We start from the raw sequence: 23345 nt of genomic DNA, 5'->3' as shown, positions 1-23345 counted from the left end.
TGGGTTCCTCCTAATGCAAGACAATGCTAGACCTCATGTGGCTGGAGTGTGTCAGCAGTTCCTGCAAGTGGCCCGTTCCCCAGACCTGAATCCAATTGAGCACATCTGGGACATCGTGTCTCGCTCCATCCACCAACGCCACGTTGCACCACAGACTGTCCAGGAGTTGGCGGATGCTTTAGTCCAGGTCTGGGAGGAGATCCCTCAGGAGACCATCCGCCACCTCATCAGGAGCATGCCCAGGCGTTGTAGGGAGGTCATACAGGCACATGGAGGCCACACACACACTACTGAGCCTCATTTTGACTTGTTTTAAGGACATTACATCAAAGTTTGATCAGCCTGTGGTGTGGTTTTCCACTTTAATTATGAGTGTGACTCCAAATCCAGACCTCCATGCGTTGACACATTTGATTTCCATTGATAATTTGTGTGATTGTTGTCAGCACATTCAACTATGTAAAGAAAAACGTATTTAATAAGAATATTTCATTCATTCAGATCTAGGATGTGTTATTTTTGTGTTCCCTTTATTTTTTTGAGCAGTGTATATACATTTCCTGGCTGAGCTGATGAGACCGTGGATTGCTCAGTCAGATGGAACAGAGTAAAGACATTTCAGCGTCATAGATTTAGCCGGTGGTAACTTGTGGAGGAGACAGCGGCTGGAATGCGGTCTTAACCAATCAGCATCTAGGACTAGACCCATAAACTATAAACTGATTTATAAACTGGGTGGTTCGCGCCCTGAATGTTGATTGGCTGAAAGCCGTTGTATATCAGACCGTATATCATGGGTATGACAAAACGTGTATTTTTACTGCTCTAATTATGTTGGTAACTAGTTTATAATAGCAATATGGCACCTCGGGGTTTGTTATATATGGCCAATATACCACGGCTAAGGGCTGTGTCCAGGAACTTCGCATTGCGTCGTGCATTAGAACAGCCCTTAGCTGTGGTATATTGGCCATATACCACACCTCCTCGGGCCTTATTGCTTAAATAAGAAGCCCTGTGTAGCCTATAAATGGCAACTTCTATTTGGTGAATGGTGGATCAATTTGCTGTTCTTTCTCTCTTTCATGGTCTTGATATTTGCGCGACGCAGTGGCCACCAGGTGGTCTGATTTAATTCCGATTTCCTCTTTTTATTTTATTTCTCCTTTTTCCTCAGAGTGTGGCCTTGGCCACAGTGCCTGGTGGGGACTGGACATATTTTCTCCCCTTTTCTTGGCCGTTAAGCCTCGAGTGTTGAGCTGCTTGGACTTTAGGGAGGAGAACTGTAACAAACAAGGTGCTACCATGTGTTTGTGTTGCCCCATTCCCCACCCATCCCTACAGACACACAAAGGGGAGTTTGACACACTTTTAGTTTTGGCTTACCTTTGTCTCTGTTGACCCCTGCTTTCCATGCACCAGCTTGCAGACAGGCCCATTCATATTGTGATTGGCCCATTCATAGTCATATGACCTGCTCAACTTCATAATGGGTGAACGCTTGCAGTCACGGTGTGTGATGGCTGATCATTTGGCATGTCTCCTGGCATGGGCCCTCCCATCCACCCTGCTCCTCTCTATCCCCTCCCCTACTAGCCTCTTACTAGGGCTGGGAATTGCCAGGGACTTCACGATATTGATACACCATCTATATTGTAATTAATAACTCCACTAACTTCACCGTGGTCAAAGGGATATTCAATGTTGTGTACAGAGATGAGGCAGTCATTCAGAAGTCATGTTAAACACTATTATTGCACACAGTGAGTCCATGCAACTTGTCTTGTTAAGCACATTTTTACTCCTGAACTTATTTTGCCTTGCCATAACTAAAAGGTTGAATACTTATTGACTCGTTTCAGCTTAACATTTTTTATTAATTTGTAAAAAAAACAAAAAAAAAACAACACAGTTCCACTTTGACATTATGGGGTATTATGTGTGTAGGGCAGTGACACATTTCAATTTAATCCATTTTATATTCCGGCTGTAGCACAAAATGTTGAAAAAATCAAGGGGTGAGAATACTTTCTGAAGGCATTGTATGTGATGGTGTGGAACCCAGATCTCTAATAGCCATCCAGGCAGGATGCAGTGTCGTCAGCTTTTAACTGTTGCCTGGTGTACATTCCTCTGCCTCTCTCCTCTTCACGGCTGTCTGCTGGGCTAGCAGTCAAGTAAATCAGTGCACAAAGCATATCGGGGTCTCCGCAATGGTTCAGATTTTTGTGATCATATAAGCTATGTTGCTTTCCACAATGATCCCTGTTACATACGCATGTTATACTGTATATCTGATCATAAATACAAAAACAATAATCCTCAATCTCCTAAATCATTGTAAACCTACATTATGTAATATAATATACAGATTGTAAGCCTACATTATGTAATATAATATACAGATTGTAAGCCTACATTATGTAATATAATATACAGAATGTAAGCCTACATTATTTTCTGAATGTAAAGTATTTAGAAATGCTGTGGGTCTGAGGCTCTGATTTGTGGTGTGTGAAAGAGCTTGCGTGCATCTGAAGCTCAGACAGTCTGTGGTCTGAGGTGGCATGTGATTACTTAATTAATAACATTACTCACGTTGTTAAAACTAGTGAATATCCACAGTCCCCCTCGGGTGGGTGAGGAATGAGGTCAGGACGTGCCACTAAAATTAGTCACTTGGGAAAACGGCTATTTTTGATGCCTGCATTCCTGCAAAATTACCTCCAGCAGTGTTCTGGGTTCATATGGCTGTCAATGTAACCATTTTATTAGTGACATTTCAAGGGGACCATAGATCATATAATTAGTATTCTATATCATAGACAGCCTATTGGGACCAGGAATGAATGCAGACTATAAAACATCTGGCATCAACTATATGGCCTGGTAGTTTGAACCATGAATCTCCTCAGGCTCAGTTTGTCATTTTGGAGAGCAGACCTACCTAGGTGGCATCTACAAAGGCATGTCAGCCAGAGTTCGCTTACCTTGCCTTTTTTTTTTAACAAGAAACCATTTGCCATATTTTCTTAGAATGGATGGGGGTGTTTAGGGAATTGCGCAAAAAGGAAACTACATGCAACAGTTCCTCCACAATCAGAGCTATTATTAGTGGTGGCTCTGGAAAATTCCTGAGTAATGAATGTAGAAAAGTACACGCGGAGAGGAAAATGGAAGCTGGTAGACCTTGCAGGGCTAATTTGGAGTCTGGTGGGCTAGTTTGGGAGAGTTTGGAACACTACTATAACTGAACTGTAGAATAGATGACTGTTTGGGTGCCAAGTGTGATCCATAAAGAACTATGGCCTCACTCAATAGGGTGGCTGCTTCTACACCATGTGGTTGTGTCCCTTCCAAAGTATAGACCACCGCAACACCTGGAAGAGACTAAGTGGACATTTCTGACAAGCAGCCCATTGACTTGAAATAATCTATAACTGACCCTTAACTTAACCAAACCCATAACCCTAAACCTAATTTAAACCAATAAAAAAAAATTGAATATCGGTTTGCATTTCAGCCACGCCCCCTTTAGTTTTTCCCGCAACACCCAGTCAGCCATCCTCAAAGCTGTACAGTTATGCAGGCTTTGCCACCTCTAAATGCCCCCCCCCCCCCCCCCCCCCCCATACACACACACACTTGATATTTAACCATCAGAGCAGGACAATGACAATCCCAGCATTGTTAAGGGGAATCCAGTTAGTCTGCTATACTGTCTCACTTTCCCATTGTGTAAACGTCCTGGAATGTATGGCTGGGGTTCATTTTACCTAATTTATTTATTTTGACCACCCTTCACTTGTTTTTGATAGTTACGGTAATATCAGTTATGCTAATGCAAAATGCATCGTTCAAGTTTCATTGCCTCTCAATGGAAGCTTGCAGCTGCGACTGATTTCCACTCAACTTTGTCTGCTCAATAAGATTGCTCTCATTAAACAAAGATAATCAAAATGTCATGCTTGGCGCCTTATCCATTTTCCACACACTTGCCACTGGCTTCAGATCAAAGCATCCAGCATTTCACTCACAGAAGATCTTTGTTTTTCAATCAGTTTAGTCTAGGTGATCCTGCTGGAAATGCATTTTAATCAGTTGGACACTGCTAACAAAGCACAGCAAATTGTCTAAATGTAACCAGGTCAATACAACAGTTCCAATACCACAGCAAAGTGAACAAATGCATCCACATGATGATGATTATAATTTTTTATTTATTTAACCTTTATTTAACTAGGCAAGTCAGTTAAGAACAAATTCTTATTTACAATGACAGCCAAACCCAGACAACACTGGGCCAATTGTGTGCTGCCCTATGGGCAATCGCGGCCGGATGTGATGCAGCCTGGATTCGAACCAGGGACAGCAGTGACGCCTCTTGCACAGAGATGCAGTGCCTTAGACCGCTACGCCACTCGGGAGCCCAAACAAATCTGATTGTTCCGCCGATGCGGCCTAGATCTAGGATGCAACGTGACAGTGATTAGTAGTGCTGAGCGATTAACTGACATTTTGTTTTATATTTTCGTTTTGTAAAAACTAATTGACCAACATCGGTTCAATTATTTGAATTGCAATTTCTCTGGAGATAAATCAGATCAAGCCCGACCTGTACGATTTTAGTTAGGAGTTGTATTTTCCAACAGGCCAATATTTCACATAGTTTAGTGCAGAAAACTAGGTGATTAACGACAATGACCATAAATCATTGCCTGCCTGCCTACTTGTCCAGTCGGTGTTTCTTTTACTCCTGCTACGAAAAGAGACAGAAGAATGCATGATTGAGGGATGGAGAGCAGTAGCTTCGGGAGGTATCTGCACATTTAAAAAATACATGATCGATCGTTGGCATTCAGCAGTCATAAAAGTATGCCTTATATACTTTGAAGAACTACTAAAATAGTGAATTTTGTCAGACAGCATAGGCAGCAGCCCTATAGTCATGAGATGATGACTTGGAATGAAATAATAGTCATCAAATAAAACATGTAATATAGACTACAACTGAAATTTTATTAAAGTAATGTGAATAAATTATGGTTAATAAGTTATAAGCAGTAATGGGCAGTCACTACTATCATGGGACTTTTAATTGTTTCATTCTGTGTAGTTACAGCATTCAACCCGCATAGTGTATTTAATGTTTAAGTAAATTATCAATCTAAAACGGTGATTATAATCTAACCCAAACCGAACCAGCCTCAAGCACTAATCGCTCAGCATTATTGGTTAGTAAGTATACGGCCTGGCCCAACAGTTTGTCAGTCATCTAAATATTTACTGTCTGCCCTATTATCACTATATCAACTCAATATATCACTATTGACCTCAATTATTTGACTGGTCGATTGTTTGGTTGATAGGCTGTTGGTCGAACAAGATTTTTTTGGGGGTCGAGCAGTAGCAAATATATACAGTGCATTCAGAAAGTATTCAGATCCCTTCCCCTTTTCCACATTTTGTTACGTTACAGCCTTATTCTACAATTAATTAAATAAAATAATCCTAAGCAATCTACACACAATACCCCATAATGAAAAAGCAAAAACAGGTTTTTGGACATTTTTGATAATATGTTAAAAAGAAAGAACATTAACTTATTTGCATAAGTATAGGGGCGGCAGGTAGCCAAGTGGTTAGAGCATTGGGCCAGTAACTGAAAGGTTGCTAGATCGAATCCCCGAGCTTACAAGGTAACAATCTGTCATTCTGCCCCTGAACAAGGCAGTTCCTAGGCCATCATTGTAAGTAAGAATGTGTTTTTAACTTTAACTTTTTCATTATGGGGTATTGTGTGTAGATTGCTAAATAAAGGTAAAAACAAAAAAACATGGGTACACCCTTTGCTGTGAGACTCGAAATTGAGCTCCAGTGCATCCTGATATCTCAAAGTGCTGTTCCATTGATCATCCTTGATGTTTCCACAAATTGATTATATTTGTATTTATTAGGGATCCCCATTAGCTGATGCCAAGGCGGCAGCTACTCTTCCTGGGGTCCAAACATATTAAAGCACTTACATTACATAATAAACAAAAGAGTAAACAGTACATCATATAATATGTCCTTGTTCCATAAGGTGTATTTTTACCTTTTTTTATCTGAATCTACAGCTTGCATCAGTTACCTGATGTGGAACAGAGTTCCATGTTGTCATGGCTCTATGTAGTACTGTGCTCTTCCCATAGTCTGTTCTGGACTTGAGGACTGTGAAGAGACCTCTGCTGGCATGTCTTGTGGGGTATGCATGGGTGTCCGAGCTGTGTGCAAAAATTTTCAACAGACAGCTTGGTACATTCAGCTTACCTCTTACAAAGACAAGTAGTGATGAAGTCAATCCCTCTTCCACTTTGAGCCATGAGAGATTGACATGCATGTCATTAATGTTAGATCTCTGTGTACTTTTAAGGGCCAGCCATGCTGTCCTGTTCTGAGCCAACTGCAATTTTCTTAAGTCCCTCTTTGTGGCACGTGACCACACTACTGAGCAGTAGTCTAGCTGCGACAAAACTAGGGCCTGTAGGACCTGCCTTGTTGATAGGCAGAGCAGCGCTTTATTATAGACAGACTTCTTTCTCCACATCTTAGCTACTGTTGTATCAATATTTTTGACCATGACAGTTTACAATCCAGGGTTACTCCAAGCAGTTTGGTCACCTCAACTTACTCAATTTCCACATTATTTATTTCGGTTTAGTGAATGATTTGTCCCAAATACAATTGTTTGTTATTTAGGACTAACTTATTCCTTATTACCCATTCTGAAAATAACTGCAGCTCTTAGTTAACTTCTTATGGCTGCAATCCCATTAATGGGAGCGATTTGACAACAGCCAGTCAAAGTGTAGGGCGCCATTTTCAAAACATCAAAAATCTCATAATTAACATTCCTCAAACATACATGTATCTCATACCATTGTAAAGCTATTCTCATTGTTAATCCCACCACAGTGTCCGATTTCAAATATGCTTTACAGCAAAAGTAACACAAACGATTATGTTAGGTCACCACATAGCCACAGAAAGTTTCAAAAAGCAGGAAATAGAGAGAAAATTAATCACTAACCTTTGATGGTCTTCATCAGATGACACTCGTAGGACTTCATGTTACACAATACATGTATGTTTTGTTAACTCATATTTTGATAAATATGAACTTTTACATTGGCGCGTTACATTCACTAGTTCCAAAAACATCCAGTGATTTTGCATAGCCACATCATTCAACAGAAATACTCATCATAAATGTAGATGATAATACAAGTTATACACATGGAATTATAGATATACCTCTCCTTAATGTAACCGCTGTGTCAGATTTATTTTTTTTACTTTACTGAATAAGCCAGCCATGCAATAATCTGAGACGGCGCTCAGAAATTTGTCACAATAGCCGCCATGTTGACGTCAACATAAACAAGAAATTACATGATAAATATTCCCTTTGATGATCTACATCAGAAAGCACGCCAGGAATCCCAGGACCACAATAAATGTTTGTTTTGTTCGAAAATGTACGTTATTTATGTCCAAATAAATACCTTCCTTTGTTAGCGTGTTTGGTATACATATCCAGACGCTCATTCTGGTCAGCTTTATATCGGACAAAAACTTCTAAAAGTTATATTACCGGTCGAAGAAACATTTCAAACTAAGTACAGAATCAATCATTAGGATGTTTTTAACATATAGCTTCAATAAAGTTCCAACCGGAGTACTCCTTCTTGTCTTCGTGAGCAATGGAACGCAAGTGACTACCATGAGGAATAAGCATGATCAGAAAATGGCTGACTGCCAGACACCTGACTGATTCTGCTATCATTCACTCCCACAACACCATAGAAGTCTCATTATAATTTCTATTGATGGTTGACATCTAGTGGAACCCCTAGGCAGTGCAACATCATTAATATCTCAAGGGGATTTCATTGGGGACTCTGGTGAATACATGCAAAGCTCAGATTTCTGACTTCCTGTTTTGATTTCAACTCAGGATTTTGCCTTCCATATGAGTTATGTTATACTCAGACATCATTCAAACAGTTTCAGAGTGTTTTCTATCCAATACTAATAATAATATGCATATATTAGCAACTGAGACTGAGGAGCAGGCCGTTTACTTTAGGCACCTTATTCATCCAAGCTACTCAATACTGCCCCCCAGCCATAAGAAGTTAAGTGTTGCAGTAATTTAAGTTGCTGGTAGTAGCTGATGTGTATAGTGTTGAGTCATCTGCATACTTAGACACACTGCCTTTACTCAGTGGCATGTCGTTAGTAGAGATTGAAAAAGTAACGGGCCTAAACAGCTACCCTGGGGAATTCCTGATTCTACCTGGATTATGTTAGAGAGGCTTCTTTTAATGTCAAAAGCTGCACCGAAGTCTAACAAGACTTCCCCCACAATCATTTTATCATCAAATCAAATCAAATTTATTTATATAGCCCTTCGTACATCAGCTGATATCTCAAAGTGCTGTACAGAAACCCAGCCTAAAACCCCAAACAGCAAGCAATGCAGGTGTAGAAGCACGATCATCAAGATGGGGCAGTATCGTCCGCTATTATCCTCAGTAATTATCCTAACAGATTGTCAGACCCCGGTGGCTTGTCATTGTTGATAGACAACAATCATTTTTTCGCCTTTTTCACACTGACTTTGCGAAATTCAAAAGAGCAATTCTTGTCTTTCATAATTTGGTCAGATATATAAAATAAAGTAAAAAAAATCGAATCAAATGTTATTTGTCACATGCACTGAATATAACAAGTGTAGTAGACCTTACAGTGGAACACTTAGTTACACGCCCTTAACCAAAAATGTGTTAAAGTATTTACTAAAATGGAAAACCATGTGTCATGTCAGCGTTTGTTGCTGGCATGTCATACCCAAGTTTGCTTATCTTACCAATGAAAAAGGAATTCAAGTAGTTGGCAATATCAGTGTGTTTTGTGATGAATGAGCCATCTGATTCAAAAAATGGTGGAGCCGAGTTTTTCCCCCCCAAAATGTCATTTAAGGTGCTCCAAAGCATTTTTACAATCCTTCTTTATAACATTTTTCATTGTATAGTTTATTTTTATTTAGTTTAGTCACATGATTTATTAACTTGCTTGACTTAACTTTGCCAGTCAGTTGGGCTGCCAGACTTATTTGCATTACCTTTTGCCTCATCCTTTTCAACCATACAATTTTTCAATTCCTCATCAATCCAACGGGATTGAATAGTTTGTCATTTTCTTAATGGGTGCGTGCTTGTTAGTAACTGGAATAAGCAATTTCATTAATGTGTCAAGTGCAGCGTCTGGTTTCTCCTCATTACACACCACAGACCAGCAAATATTCTTGGCATCATCAACATATGAATCACTACAAAACTTATTGTATGACCTCTTATGCACTATATTAGGCCCAGCCTTTGAAACTTTGGTTTTCCTAGATATGGCTACTATATTGTGATCACAACATCCTATGGATTTGGGTACTGCTTTAAACCATTCCTGCAGCATTAGTAAAGATATGATCAATACATGTTGATGATTTCATTCCTGTGCTGTTTGTAAATACTCTTGTAGGTTGACTGACAACCTGAACCTGACATTTTTTCTCGCGTGGGCAACTTGATGAGAGCCAGTCGATATTTAAATCATCCAGAAAATATACTTCTCTGTTATCAAATACATTATCAAGCATTTCACACATTATCCAGATACTGACTGTTAGCACTTGGTCTTCCCACAAGAATGGGCTTAAGGTAAGGCAAATTAACCTGTAGCCATATTACTTCAACAGTATTTAACATGAGATCGTCTCTAAGCTTTACAGGAATGTGGTTCTGAATATAGACCGCAACACCGCCCCTGTTGGCATTTGTCTTTTCGGTAGTTGTTATAACCATGTTTTGCTACCACTGTATTATCTAAGTGAGTTTCCGAGATAGTCGTCATCTGTTACAAGCAAGTTATTGACTTCATGGACCTTGTTTCTCAGGCTGCATATGTTAATACGGGATAATTTTTAGCACTTTTCTGGGTTGCTTGATTGTTTTTATTGCTTTACTGGGAAGCTTATCAGTAGACTTGCTTATGTTATTTATATTGGAGCTGATAGTCAGGGTGAGCTGCACACAGTGGTCTTCCTACTAGAGCACACCGCCTCAGTGCTAACAGTGTAACTCTGGTTTATAGGCTCATGATTACTGCATACAATAGCTGTAGGATCAACAGAGGTAATTAGGGGGACAAATTAAGTTACTTACTGCCAACGCCCCTAGGATAATGTACATTTAATGCAGCATTGTGACGACTCATTGTCACAACGGTAGGGATTAACTGATCTGGTCTTGGGTCATTGATAAGTCATTGTTTCAACACAGCCTTGAAGTGCGTGGACAGAGTCCAGGAGCCAAGATGATTTGGAATGACTCCGTCATTCCTGTAAAGTATCTTCTGTTTCCAGAAGGTGTCAGAGTTACCTATAAAAGTGATTCCAGCAGAGCTACATTAATATTTTATCCAGATGTGTAATGCCAGTAGCCTGCTGAATATTTCACACCCGCAGCCCAACGAAGGTACTGGACCTGAAATTATTGGCTGTTTTTTTGGAGTCTTTTAATGCTAAAATCAGTTCTTCAAAATCAGTCGTTTGACCCCACATGGACTACGACAGTGTCCGCTCCCAGCATCTGTGGTAGAACAGTCTGAAGCAGGCTTGTGATGTACTCCTGCTCCTGTGTAGAACAGGTTTTTGCCTTGGGAACCGAGATGTTTCTCACCATAGCGCTGCCGATGATGACAACCGGTTGATGTTGAATGGGCCGGAGTCTCATGCAGCCTCAGTCTGATGAGGGTGGGAGCTCCGAAGACCTGAACCCGAGGTAGAAGCCACCGGCGAGGGAGACAGAACAGAGGACGAAGACGTGGGTACCTCCGGATCCAATCTCGAATGGGAAGCCCCTATGGAAGGCGGCGCCGGAACCTCTTGATCCAGGGCGGTCCTGGTCTGTGTCTGGTCCGGGCTTAACATCTCCAAGGAGACCCCGTTACCAGGGGTCGTCTTCCACGGCGAGTGACGTATATCAGTGGCTGGTTGATTAGGTTGAGAACAGCTCCGTTCTCCAGGGAAGGGGGAGACCCTTCACTGCAACGAAGCCCAACAGAGCCGCAGGATCCAAAATAAAATCTAAGTATATGAAAACGAGATTTACAAAAACACTGTCAGCTTCACAAAAATAATAAACTGGGGTCTCTCATTCAGTTATCTGTCAGTGTTCAACAACAAACAACCTACATTCATGCTCAGATGACGTCAATGCTGATGTTTGGAATCAACCTGTGGTAAATTTGGTAAATGTAATTGATTGGACATGATTTGGAAAGGCACACACCTGTCTATAAGATCCCACAGCTGACAGTGCATGTCAGAGCAAAAACCAAGCCAATAATTAAAAGGAATTGTCCGTAGAGCTCCGAGACAGGATTGTGTCGTGTCACAGATCTGGATAAGTGTACAAAAACAACATTTCTGCAGCAACGAAGGTCCCCAAGAACACTGTGGCTTCCATCTTTCATAAATGGAAGAAGCTATTCATAAAGCTGAATGCCAAGAGCCACGTCTGGAGGAAACATGGCACCATCCCTATTAGAGGTTGACCGATTATGATTTTTCAACGCCGATACCGATTATTGGAGGACCAAAAAAGCCGATACCTATTTAATCTGTCGATTTAAAAATATATATATATATATATATATATATATATATATATATATATTTGTAATAATGACAATTACAACAATACTGAATGAACACTTATTTTAACTTAATACATCAATAAAATCATCAAGTAAATAATGAAACATGTTCAATTTGGTTTATATAATGTAAAACAAAGTGTTGGAGAAGAAAGTAAAAGTGCAATATGTGCTAACGTTTCAGTTCCTTGCTCAGAACATGAGAACATATGAAAGCTGGTGGTTCCTTTTAACATGAGTCTTCAATATTCCCAGGTAAAAGTTTTAAGTTGTAGTTATTATAGGAATTATAGGACTATTTCCCTCTATACCATTTGTATTTCATTAACCTTTGACTATTGTATGTTCTTATAGGCACTTTAGTATTGCCAGTGTAACAGTATAGCTTCCGTCCCTCGAGTTAGCGCGCGCTAACTAGCTAGCCATTTCACTTCGGTTACACCAGCCTCATCTCGGGAGTTGATAGGCTTGAAGTCATAAACAGCGCAATGCTTGACGCACAATGAACAGCTGCTGGCAAAACGCACGACAGTGCTGTTTGAATTAATGTTTACGCACCTGCTTCTGCCTACCACCGCTCAGTCAGATACTTGTACGCTCAGTCAGATTATATGCAATGCGGGACACGCTAGATAATATCTAGTAATATCATCAACCACGTGTAGTTAACTAGTGATTATGATTGTTTTTTATAAGATAAGTTTAATGCTAGCTAGCAACTTAACTTGGCTTATTGCATTCATGTAACAGGCAGTCTCCTTGTGGAGTGCAACGAGAGAGAGGCAGGTCGTTATTGCGTTGGACAAGTTAACTGTAAGGTTGCAAGATTGGATCCCCCAAGCTGACGAGGTGAAAATCTGCCGTTCTGTCCCTGAACAAGGCAGTTAACCCACCGTTCCTAGGCCGTCATTGAAAATCAGAATGTGTTCTTAACTGACTTGCCTAGTTAAATAAAGGTATAAAAAATAATAATGATAATCATTTAAAAAAAATCGGCGCCCAAAAATACTGATTTCCGATTGTTATGAAAACTTGAAATCGGCCCTAATTAATCGTCCATTCCGATTAATCGGTCGACCTCTAATCCCTATGGTGACACATGGTGGAGGCAGCATCTTGCTGTGGGGATGTTTTTCAGCGTTTTTCAGGGACTGGGAGACTAGTCAGAATTGAGGGAAGGATGAACGGAGCAAAAAGTACAAAGATCCTTGATGAAAACCTGCACCAGAATGCTCGGGATCTCAGACTGGGGGCGACGGTTCACCTTCCAACAGGACAATGACCCTAAGCACACAGCCAAGACAACGCAGTAGTGGCTTCAGGACTTCACTCAAGTCTCTGAATATCCCTGAGTGGCCCAGCCAGAGCCTGGACTTGAATCTAATCGAACATCCCTGGAGAGACCTGAAAATATCTGTGCAGCAACGCTCCCCATCCAACCGGACAGCTTGAGAGGATCTGCAGAGAAGAACAGGAGAAACTCCCCAAATACAGGTGTGCCAAGCTTTTACTGTCATGCCCAAGAAGACGCGAGGCTGTAATCACTGCACAATGCACATCTCTCTCCAGAATGCGCTCTGATTACAATTTTTGCACATTCATTGCTTAAGTTAATTGTGTGAATTATTTGTGTTTTGATTGTCAGTGTCTATCAATTCCCCATTACATATACTCTATCACCAGTAGTATCTTTAGCGTTAATTCCGATAATTTCTCAACTACAATGTTTGTTTTGGTTACGGTAATGTCTCTTAATTCCTTTAATATATTATTATTAGATTATTTTACTGTTCTCATTGTCGGAGGGGACATTTTGCCAAGCGCACAACTATGCTACACTTGTGAGAGGAAGTTTTGATCCATTTCATTGCATTTACGAGTTTTGTCAATTTAGTCCTTGTCTTTTGATTTGGAGCGCTCCTGTCAATGTTGAGTAAGGACGTGCACCTGATTACCCATAGAAGTAGGCCTACCAGGCCTGTGTGCAAATGTAGGCATATGAATGTGCCCATTTGGGGATCTGAGTATTTCTGATTGTCTTAATGTGCCTTGACTTTGAGAAGCTCCACAGAGCTTTAGTTATGTTTTCTTCACCTCAAAATGGCAAGCAGTCTTTTTTATGTCCATTGAGAATAACTATAATTCCTCGACGTATTTTTTAAATGTTTTCTGCTCTCTCCCTTTCGATTACCACTCGGTGTGAAAGGGAAACATGTATTGCTCTGATCCAGTGGAAACATAATTAAAAGCCGACCTGATTATTAATTATCCCTTGCGCAAATAGTCTAAAGCTGTGTCTGTCCTGACACTGGCATATATTTTATACAATGTTGCAAGGTGCTTCTGGCCTGAACCAAGTTAGTAGTTGATATAATGTTTCAAGTTTGTGGCAGACAGGCCGTGCATAGCCAGTGTGACTTATAGGATATTTATTTTTATCAGGATATTTTCTACCTGCACACTGTTTATAGGCTATTTTTACATAGTTGCCAATGACAATAGGAGTTACTTTTTAGTTTTTTCATTTGGTTATAATCTTTATTAACCATATGACAATGAGTTTGAGTTTGAGTTTATTTTTATTTTTACAGGGACAGTGCACATTAATCAACGTTTCAGTAAAAGTGCCGGTTTTAGCCAGCCGGCTAATTTTCAACCGCAGTCCCTGGGCAGGTTATTAAAAACAATTACAATATAGACAATAGCAGCATAGAACAAGCAAGACATAGCAACATAGGACAAGCAAGACATAGCATACAGAGCAACATAGGACAAGCAAGACGTAGCATACAGACAGAGCAACATAAAACAAAAAGCAGCAAGACAAAATTCATAAAAGCAACAAAGTGTTTCCACACCTCACAAGCTACAGACAACATGGAAAGCGGCAACACACAGCTAGGGACCATGTTCACAAATCTGATTGACCTTTAGCCATGTCTTCAAGCATTTTGTGAAAGTGTGATATGTGGTGCAGTTATGTGTGTCTGATGGCAGTGTATTCCAGACATGGGAAGCTCTCACAGAGAATGCAGATTTACTAAAGGTGCTTTTCCTTAGGGTAACTATACAGTCACCTCTCATGGCAGACCTTGTGGATCTGCTGCCATATGTCTGGGTTTTCTGTTTAACAAAAATATTGAGTGGAGGGGGAGCCAGGCGATTAAGGATCTTGAATACAAGACATGCGTCGGTGCATTGCACAAGATTTTCCCAACTCAAGAGCTCATGCGTTCTAAGAATGTGACAATGATGATGGCTATTGGGCTTCCTATCAAGCACTTTGAGAGCCTGTTTGTAGACAGACTGAATAGGTTTTAATGTTGTACAGCAAGCTTGGGCCCAACTAGTCAAGCAGTATATTAAGTGGGGGAGTATCATAGTTTCGAAGTACAGTTTTGCTACCTCTGTAGTCAAACAATTTCGTATAAATCGGAAATTAGCTAGGTTGAATTTGGTTATTTGAATTACTTTTTTCACATGCTTTTTAAAAGAGAGGTTGGAATCAAGTATGATGCCAAGGTACTTAAAATCGGATACCACCTGGAGCTTCTCCCCTGACACATAGACATCTGGCTCAGTAGCATCTGTTGCCCTCTTTGTGAAGAACATGCAAACAGTTTTTTTCACATTGAGATGCAAACACGAGTCACTGAGCCACTTTGTAACCTGGACCATTACAGTAGTGAGTTCTTGTGCAGCTTGTTGTTTGCTCTTTGCATGCACATATATCACTGTATCATCTGCATACATGCTTTTGAGATATGAAGGCGTTATTATAAATGAAATTAAACTGTTCCACAAGAATGTGCATATGAAAACCATAACTGGCACGCAGAAATTGTAAAATAAATTGGCATTCCACATGAGAAAGTTTGCCGACTTGTCGTATAGCCTATTAACGGCAACTTCAGGAGAGTAATGGCAGAATCTGCGGATAAAAATAGGACCAGGAGGATGGTCGGGACAGGTTATATTATTTTCTTATTATCTTGATCTCTGGCTCCCTCTTAAGCTGTCATTTGTCTTAATTCATCAAACAGTGATCTTAAAGCATCAGACAAGCTCAATGCATATATAGTTGATTATTAAAACACATAGATTATGTCTATATAAGGAAAAATACATGTTTTAAAATTAAAATAACAGACGACTTTTGACTTTTTTATTTTATTCGGGGACAGCCCTAATATCAACCCAGTGAGCTATGGAGAAAGATGAATGTTTTGTCAATAGACTGAGTCTTAGTTTCAATGTAGATGGCCTGTCACATAAGATAGAACAGCTTGAATGATAGATGGTATGGGAATGGATGAGTTGTGTATGTTATGGAAGTTTCCTTGAAATGGACCTACATCTGTGACGCAATTGAATATCCAATGTGTTTGGACTATGAATGTATGTCAATGTGGATGTGCTTGTTGTGTGTTCCAGCTATGCCCTGGCAGATGAGGCCTACCGTTCTCTGAGGGACCAGGATAAAGACCAGTGTATCCTCATCACAGGAGAGAGTGGAGCTGGAAAGACTGGTGAGACAAGTCCTCTACCAAACAATTGCAATAGGCCCACCATTTAATTGGGAGTTAACACTTACATTGGGAGTTAACACTTACATTAATGTCATCAAACATGCAATATAATGGGTTAACATTGTGAGGGTAAACAACATTTACAACACTTACAAGCAACACTATTGAGGGTTCTTAAATGTACAACACAAGCACAGGAGGTTGGTGGCACCTTAATTGGGGAGAACAGGCTTTTTTTAATGACTGGAACAGAATCGGTGGAATGGTATCAAATACATGAAACACATGATTTCCAGGTGATTGATGTCAATCCATTTTGTTTCATTCCGTCCATTATCAGCTGTTCTCCCCACAGCAGCTTCTTGTGCACACAAGGTAGCCTACAAACAATAGGCCCATTTTATGAGCTCACATTTGCGAGGAATCAACCGTATTAGTAAAACATTGCAGTACATCAATTCTACTGTTGTATTGTAACTCTGTTACAAAATAACATCAACACTTCTTTCGAATGTACAACACAGGGGTTAAGTGGTCTTGAGACTTCTAGATAAGGGCTGTGTTCTGTTTGAAGTGTTGTAGAACAATGGTTTCCAAACTTTTCATGGTCTCGTACCCCCTCAAACTGTCAACCTCCATCTGCGAACCCCTCTAGCACCATAGTCAGCGCACTCTCAAATGTTTTTTGCCATCATTGTAAGCCTGCCACACACACACACACACACACACACACACACTATATAATATATTTTTTAAACATACGAATTCTCGTTTTTGGGAGGTGACAAAGAGCTCTTATAAGACCAGTGCAAAAATAATAATAATCAATAATTTTGCTCTTTATTTAACCATCTTACATATAAAACCTTATTTGTTCATTGAAAATTGTGAATAACTCACCACAGGTTAATGAGAAGGGTGTGCTTGAAATAATGCTCATAACTCTGCAATGTTGAGTTGTATTCGAGAGAGTCTGTCTTAAATAATTTTCCACACAGAGTCTGTGCCTGAATTTAGTGAGGGCCAAGAATCCACTCTCACAAAGGTACGTGGTTGCAAAGGGCATCAGTGTCTTAACAGCGCGATTTGCCAAGGCAGGATACTCTGAGCACAGCTCAATCCAGAAATCTGGCAGTGGCTTCTGATTTAAATAGCATTTTCACAGAAATGCTTGTTGCAGCTTTGAGGCTCTCTTGTTCATATATTGATTGGTAAGTGTACTGGAGGCAGGGCATGAAAGGGATAACAAATCCAGTTTGTGTCATCCGTTTTGGGAAAGTACCTGCGTAATTGCGCACCCAACTCGCTCCGGTGCTTCGCTGTATCAGATTTGACATTGACTGTAAGCTTGAGTTCATTTGCACACAAGATATCATACAAATGGAAATACCTGTGTGGCGCCCTTGTTAATGCAGAAAGAGAAGAGCTACAACTTCTTAATCATAGCCTCAATATTGTCCCGCACATTGAATATAGTTGTGGAGAGTCCCTGTAATCCTAGACCCAGATCATTCGGGCGAGAAAAAACATCACCCAGATAGGCCAATCGTGTGAGAAATTCGTCATCATGCAGGCGGTCAGATGAGTGAAAATCATGGTCAGTGAAAAACTTTAAGCTCGTCTCGCAATTGAAAAAATTGTCAATAATTTGCCCCTTGATAACCAGCGCACTTCTGTATGTTGTAAAAGCGTTACATGGTCTCTGCCCATATCATTGCATAATTAAAAAAATACACGAGACTTCTGGAGCCTTGCTTTAACAAAGTTAACCATTTTCACTGTAGTGTCAAACTTATTTCAAGCTGTCAGACATTCCCTTGGCAGCAAGAGCCTCTCGGGTGGATGCTGCAGTGTACCCATGTGGGAGCAACTGCTTGCACGCGCGTTACCACTCTACTATGTCTCCCTGTCATGGATTTGACGCCGTCAGTACAGATACCAACACATCCTGACCACCAAAGTGCATTTGATGTCACAAAGAAAAAATATCCTCTCCTGTTGTCCTGGTTTCCAGTGGTTTGCAGAAGAGGATGTCCCCCCCCCCCCCATAAATGTAACGGACATGTACCAGGAGCTGTGCTAGGAGATGTTGACTCATCCAGCTGTAATGCATAGAATTCACTGGATTGTATGCGAAGCAGTAATTGTGTCAAAACATCTCCTGCCATGTCACTGATGCATTGTGAAACTGTTGTTGATGGAGACATAGTATAGTTTTGGGGGCCTTTTCACCCAGCATTGTCCCAGCCATATCCGCAGAAGCAGGAAGAATTAAGTCCTCCACAATAGTTTGGGGCTTGCCTGTCCTAGCCACTCGGTAGCTCACCATATAAGATGTGAACCCCAAATCAATGTAGTTCTTATAATATTTTCGCCACTTCGATAGTCCGACGTTCTGTGTTTTCCCGGGTAGGGGGCAGTAGCTCTTCGGCTGCTTCAGATTCACAACTGTCAGTGTCCATGCTAGCTGGGCTAACAACAAATGTAGAATTACTGATGCTAGCATTGAGTGTGCTCGTGGAAGCAGAACAACTTGTGTTGTCGACAGGTGAAGGTGTAGTACTGCTGTTAGTAGCAGTACTATCAGTAGATCTGGTATGTGTCTCTATGGACGTGGGCCTTACTAAATGGACAGTTTGAAAATGTTGTGTCCCCCAGTTTGGGAATGCCTGTTCTATTACATTCTGTAGAACTAAGACTTGTAGGGAAACTCAATGATGGGGGCATGCAGGCAGGCAGCAGTAGCCACAAGGACAGGAGGATATCAAATAAAATTTTAAAGAGCAGTAGGATTTTGTCAGAGTTAGATAAACCTACCGCCTACCAGACCTGAAACTGGGATTTGTTTTGGGAAAGCCTAAGTCAGGTTTGTACCTGAAATGGCAGATGCAAGTTAAATGTGACCGACCGTCTCGATTCGGTCTTATGCAGCAAAATTTGAAATTGTGTTTTTTTTTTTTTTTACATTTGATAAAAGTAGACACTCGGAGTTAGAAAATGGTATCATACACTGCAGTTGAAGAACAATGGGAAAGTAACTCTGCTTTGAAAGTTGATAAACTTGTAACCCCACTTTTGAGAAAATGGCACGTGAATGCTGCAGATGGATTGTCTTCAACACTTCCAACCCCCCATATTTTTATGCAAATATATATATATATATATATATATATATATACACACACACACACACACACACACACACACACACACACACACACATACACATACATGCACACATATAAATACATACACATATACAGTTGAAATCGGAAGTTTACATACACTTAGGTTGGAGTCATTAAAACTCGTTTTTCAACCACTCCAAATTTCTTGTTAACAAACTATAGATTTGGGAAGTCGGTTAGGACATCTACTTTGTGCATGACACAAGTAATTTTCCAAACAATTGTTTACAGACAGATTATTTCACTTCTAATTTACTGTATCACAATTCCAGTGGGTCAGAAGTTTACATACACTAAATTGACTGTGCCTTAAAACAGCTTGGAAAATTCCAAAAAACAGTGTCATGGATTTAGAAGCTTCTCATAGGCTAATTGACATCATTTGAGTCAATTGGAGGTGTACGATGTATTTCAAGGCCTACCTTCAAACTCAGTGCCTCTTTGCTTGACATCATGGGCAAATCAAAAGAAATCAGCCAAGACCTCAGGAAAAAAATGGTAGACCTCCACAAGTCTGGTTCATTCTTGGGAGCAATTTCCAAATGCCTGAATGTTCCACATTCATCTGTACAAACAATAGTACGCAAGTATAAACACCATGGGACCACGCAGCCATCATACCGCTCAGAAAGGAGACGTGTTCTGTCTCCTAGAGGTGAACGTACTTTGGTGCGAAAAGTGCAAATCAATCCCAGAACAACAGCAAAGGACCTTGTGAAGATGCTGGAGGAAACAGGTACAGAAGTATCTATATCCACAGTAAAACGGGTCTTACATTAACAACCCAAAAGGCCGCTCAGCAAGGAAGAAGCCACTGCTCCAAAACCTCCATAAAAAGCCAGACTACAGTTTGCAACTGCACATGGGGACAAAGATCTTACTTTTTGGAGAAATGTCCTCTAGTCTGATGAAGCACGGGGGTGGCAGCATCATGTTGTAGGGGTGCTTTGCTACAGGAGTGACTGTTGCACTTAAAACTAGATGGTATCATGAGGAAAGGAAAATTATGTGGATATATTGAAGCAACATCTCAAGACATCAGTCAGGAAGTTAAAGCTTGGTCGCAAATGGTTCTTCCAAATGGACAATGACCCAAAGCATACTTCCAAAGTTGTGGCAAATTGGCTTAAGGACAACAAAGTCAACGTATCGGAGTGGCCATCACAAAGCCCTGACCTCAATCCTATAGAAAATATGTGGGCAGAACTGAAAAAGCGTGTGTAAGTAAGAATGCCTACAAACCTGACTAAGTTGCACCAGCTCTGTAAGGAGGAATGGGCCAAAATTCACCAAATTATTGTGGGAAGCTTGTGGAAGGCAAGCTACCAAATACTAATTGAGTGTATGTCAACTTCTGACCCACTGGGAATGTGATGAAAGAAATAAAAGCTGAAAGAAATCATTCTCTCTACTAACTTTCTGACCTTTCACATTCTTAAAATAAAGTGGTGATCCTAACTTACCTAAGACGGGGTATTTTTACTAGGATTAAATGGCAGGAATTGTGAAAAACTGAGTTTAAATGTATTTGGCTCAAATGTATGTAAACTTCCGACTTCAACTGTAAATGCATATACATATGTGTAATTTATTTTAAATATATATATTTCCTTTATTACCCTACCACCCCTCCCCCAATTGGAGCAAACTAGTGAACAACACCGCTTAGGCCTGTATTTCCATGGACCGTCTATTTTACAATAGTTATATTTTGTTTTTTTACTCCGCTAAAATTAGGCTATAACTAAGAATGCAAATTGATTTCTGAATCAAATAGTATTACTACACAGATCATACACGTAATGCTAGCTAATGAGCCAGCAAGCTAATATTTGCTATCTAACAGTACGCTTTATCTTGCAATGAAAACAACTTTCTGACAACATTCTTTAACTTATAATATCTGAAAATGGAGCTAGACTTATCTTATACATGGATGAATGCTTCATGGCAGACTGGAACCATTGTTTTGTTTGTAGCTACATCTTGTTTGGCCAGCTTTGTTTGGCCAGCGTTGTTTGGCCGGTTAACTTGTTATGGCTGCAATCCCACTAACGGGATAAGTATCATCAACAACTGCTGAATATTACTAAAAATATTTATATTCATGAAATCACAAGTGCAATATAGGAAAACACCGTTTATTATTTTGTTAATCCACCTGTTGTGTCAGATTTTGAAATTATGCTTTACAGCGAAAGCAATTCAAGCGTTTGTGTAAGTTTATCGATCGCACGACAAAACATTAAGTACACTTAGCATCAGGTAGCTTGGTCACGAATCAGAAAAGCAATCAAATGAATTGTTTACCTTTGATTTTCGGATGTTTTCACTCACGAGACTCCCAGTTACACAACAAATGTTCCTTTTGTTCCATAAGTATTATTTTTATATCCAAAATACCTCCGTTTGTTTGGCGCGTTATGTTCAGAAATCCACAGGAACGAGCGGTCACAACAACGCAGACAAATTCCAAATAGTTTCCATAATGTCCACAGAAACATGTCAAATGTTTTTTTTATAATCACTCCTCAGGTTGTTTTAAAAAATATATAATCGATAATATATCAACCGCAAATGTCTTTCACAGTAGGAGAGGGAAAAGCAATACCTATCCAAACTCTGTTGCGTGAGCAAAACTCAAGTGACCTCTTGACGCGATGTTATCGTTCTGGCTCATTTTTCAAAATAAAAGCCTGAAACTATGTCTGAAGACTGTTGACACCTTGAGGAAGCGATAGGAAAAGGAATCTGGTTCATTTCCCTTTAAATCCAGCAAAGGGAGGTTATGGAACATGGAGTTTTCCAAATAGAAGCCACTTCCTGTTTTGATTTTCCTCAGGGTTTCACCTTCTGTTAAACTCACAGACAATATTTTGACAGTTTTGGAAACTTTAGAGTTTGCTATCAATACTAATAATAATATGCATATATTAGCAACTGAGACTGAGGAGCTGGCCGTTTACAATGGGCACCTTTTCATCCAAGCTACTCAATGCAGCCATAAAAAGTTAAACACAGACCGTGGCGTGTGTAGAAAGGAGCAAATAGATTTTTCCAACTGATCTGTCGAGAGCGCCTGCTAAATTCAGGGTATCAATGTTGTTGAAAAGTATCAACTTTTGTAGTTCTCGATGGCTAACGTTATACATTTCAAAAGTGGCGCGGTAGAAAGTACTATCAACACATACTGAGCAGCTCATGTTTAAACAGAAGTGTGCGAAATGAAAGATAAATGCAAACTCATCACCTGGCATGTCCAGCCCATCAATTATCTCAGCCAATCATGGCTTGTGGGAAGTTTCCTGACTTTTTTCATGGATATGCCAACTAGGCTCGTAATTTAACAATTTTATTTGTATTTGTTTGTTATTAATGCACATGAAAGTTCACATGTTCCAGAAGATATTTCTGCCCCCAAAAATGTTTACGTTCAAATGCCTCTCCTGTGAAGTAGTGACGTGTGACATATACCTAGTTTCCTGAAACGAGTCACAAATGTACTTGCAGGCATGGCAAAACAATAGTGTAAAGACAAAGCGACTGACTAATGAAAACAAACTCTGCCGATAAAATATAAGTTAGACAAAACAATATAAACGGTGGCAACTCTTTAAATATACCTCTTATGTTTTGCCATGTTGTGCTGTCAACTTGTATTAACCTATGTTATAATCTTGGAAAGTGTTCTATAGGCTAAGATTAACTGTAAAAAATCTCCATGCTCCCTAATATGTGATGATGATATCACCATCACACCCTGTCCCTTCCTCTGACATCAGTTAAATTGAAAGCTTCTATTTATTTTCTTCGTTGGTTTTGTGTTACAGCGCTTTCCAAAGCTATTAGAAGCCAACTTCACATAACA

The 23345-nt window shown here is 40.0% G+C and overlaps 1 protein-coding gene across 7 annotated transcripts in view; it reads left to right on the top strand.

Moving 5' to 3' along the window:
* LOC139401230 (unconventional myosin-Ib-like) overlaps positions 1-23345 on the top strand; it is a 149670-nt gene that overhangs the window by 63471 nt on the left and 62854 nt on the right. For all 7 annotated transcript variants that reach the window (XM_071145637.1, XM_071145633.1, XM_071145625.1 and 4 more), the window contains exon 4: positions 16195-16289. In XM_071145637.1, the coding sequence (XP_071001738.1) occupies positions 16195-16289 (95 nt within the window). The remainder of the gene's footprint in view (positions 1-16194; positions 16290-23345) is intronic.

Source organism: Oncorhynchus clarkii, chromosome 3, assembly GCF_045791955.1.
Source record: "Oncorhynchus clarkii lewisi isolate Uvic-CL-2024 chromosome 3, UVic_Ocla_1.0, whole genome shotgun sequence".
NCBI lineage: Eukaryota > Metazoa > Chordata > Actinopteri > Salmoniformes > Salmonidae > Oncorhynchus > Oncorhynchus clarkii.
The sequence above is the reverse complement of the archived record's forward strand: the minus strand, read 5'-3'. Positions and strand labels throughout refer to the sequence as shown.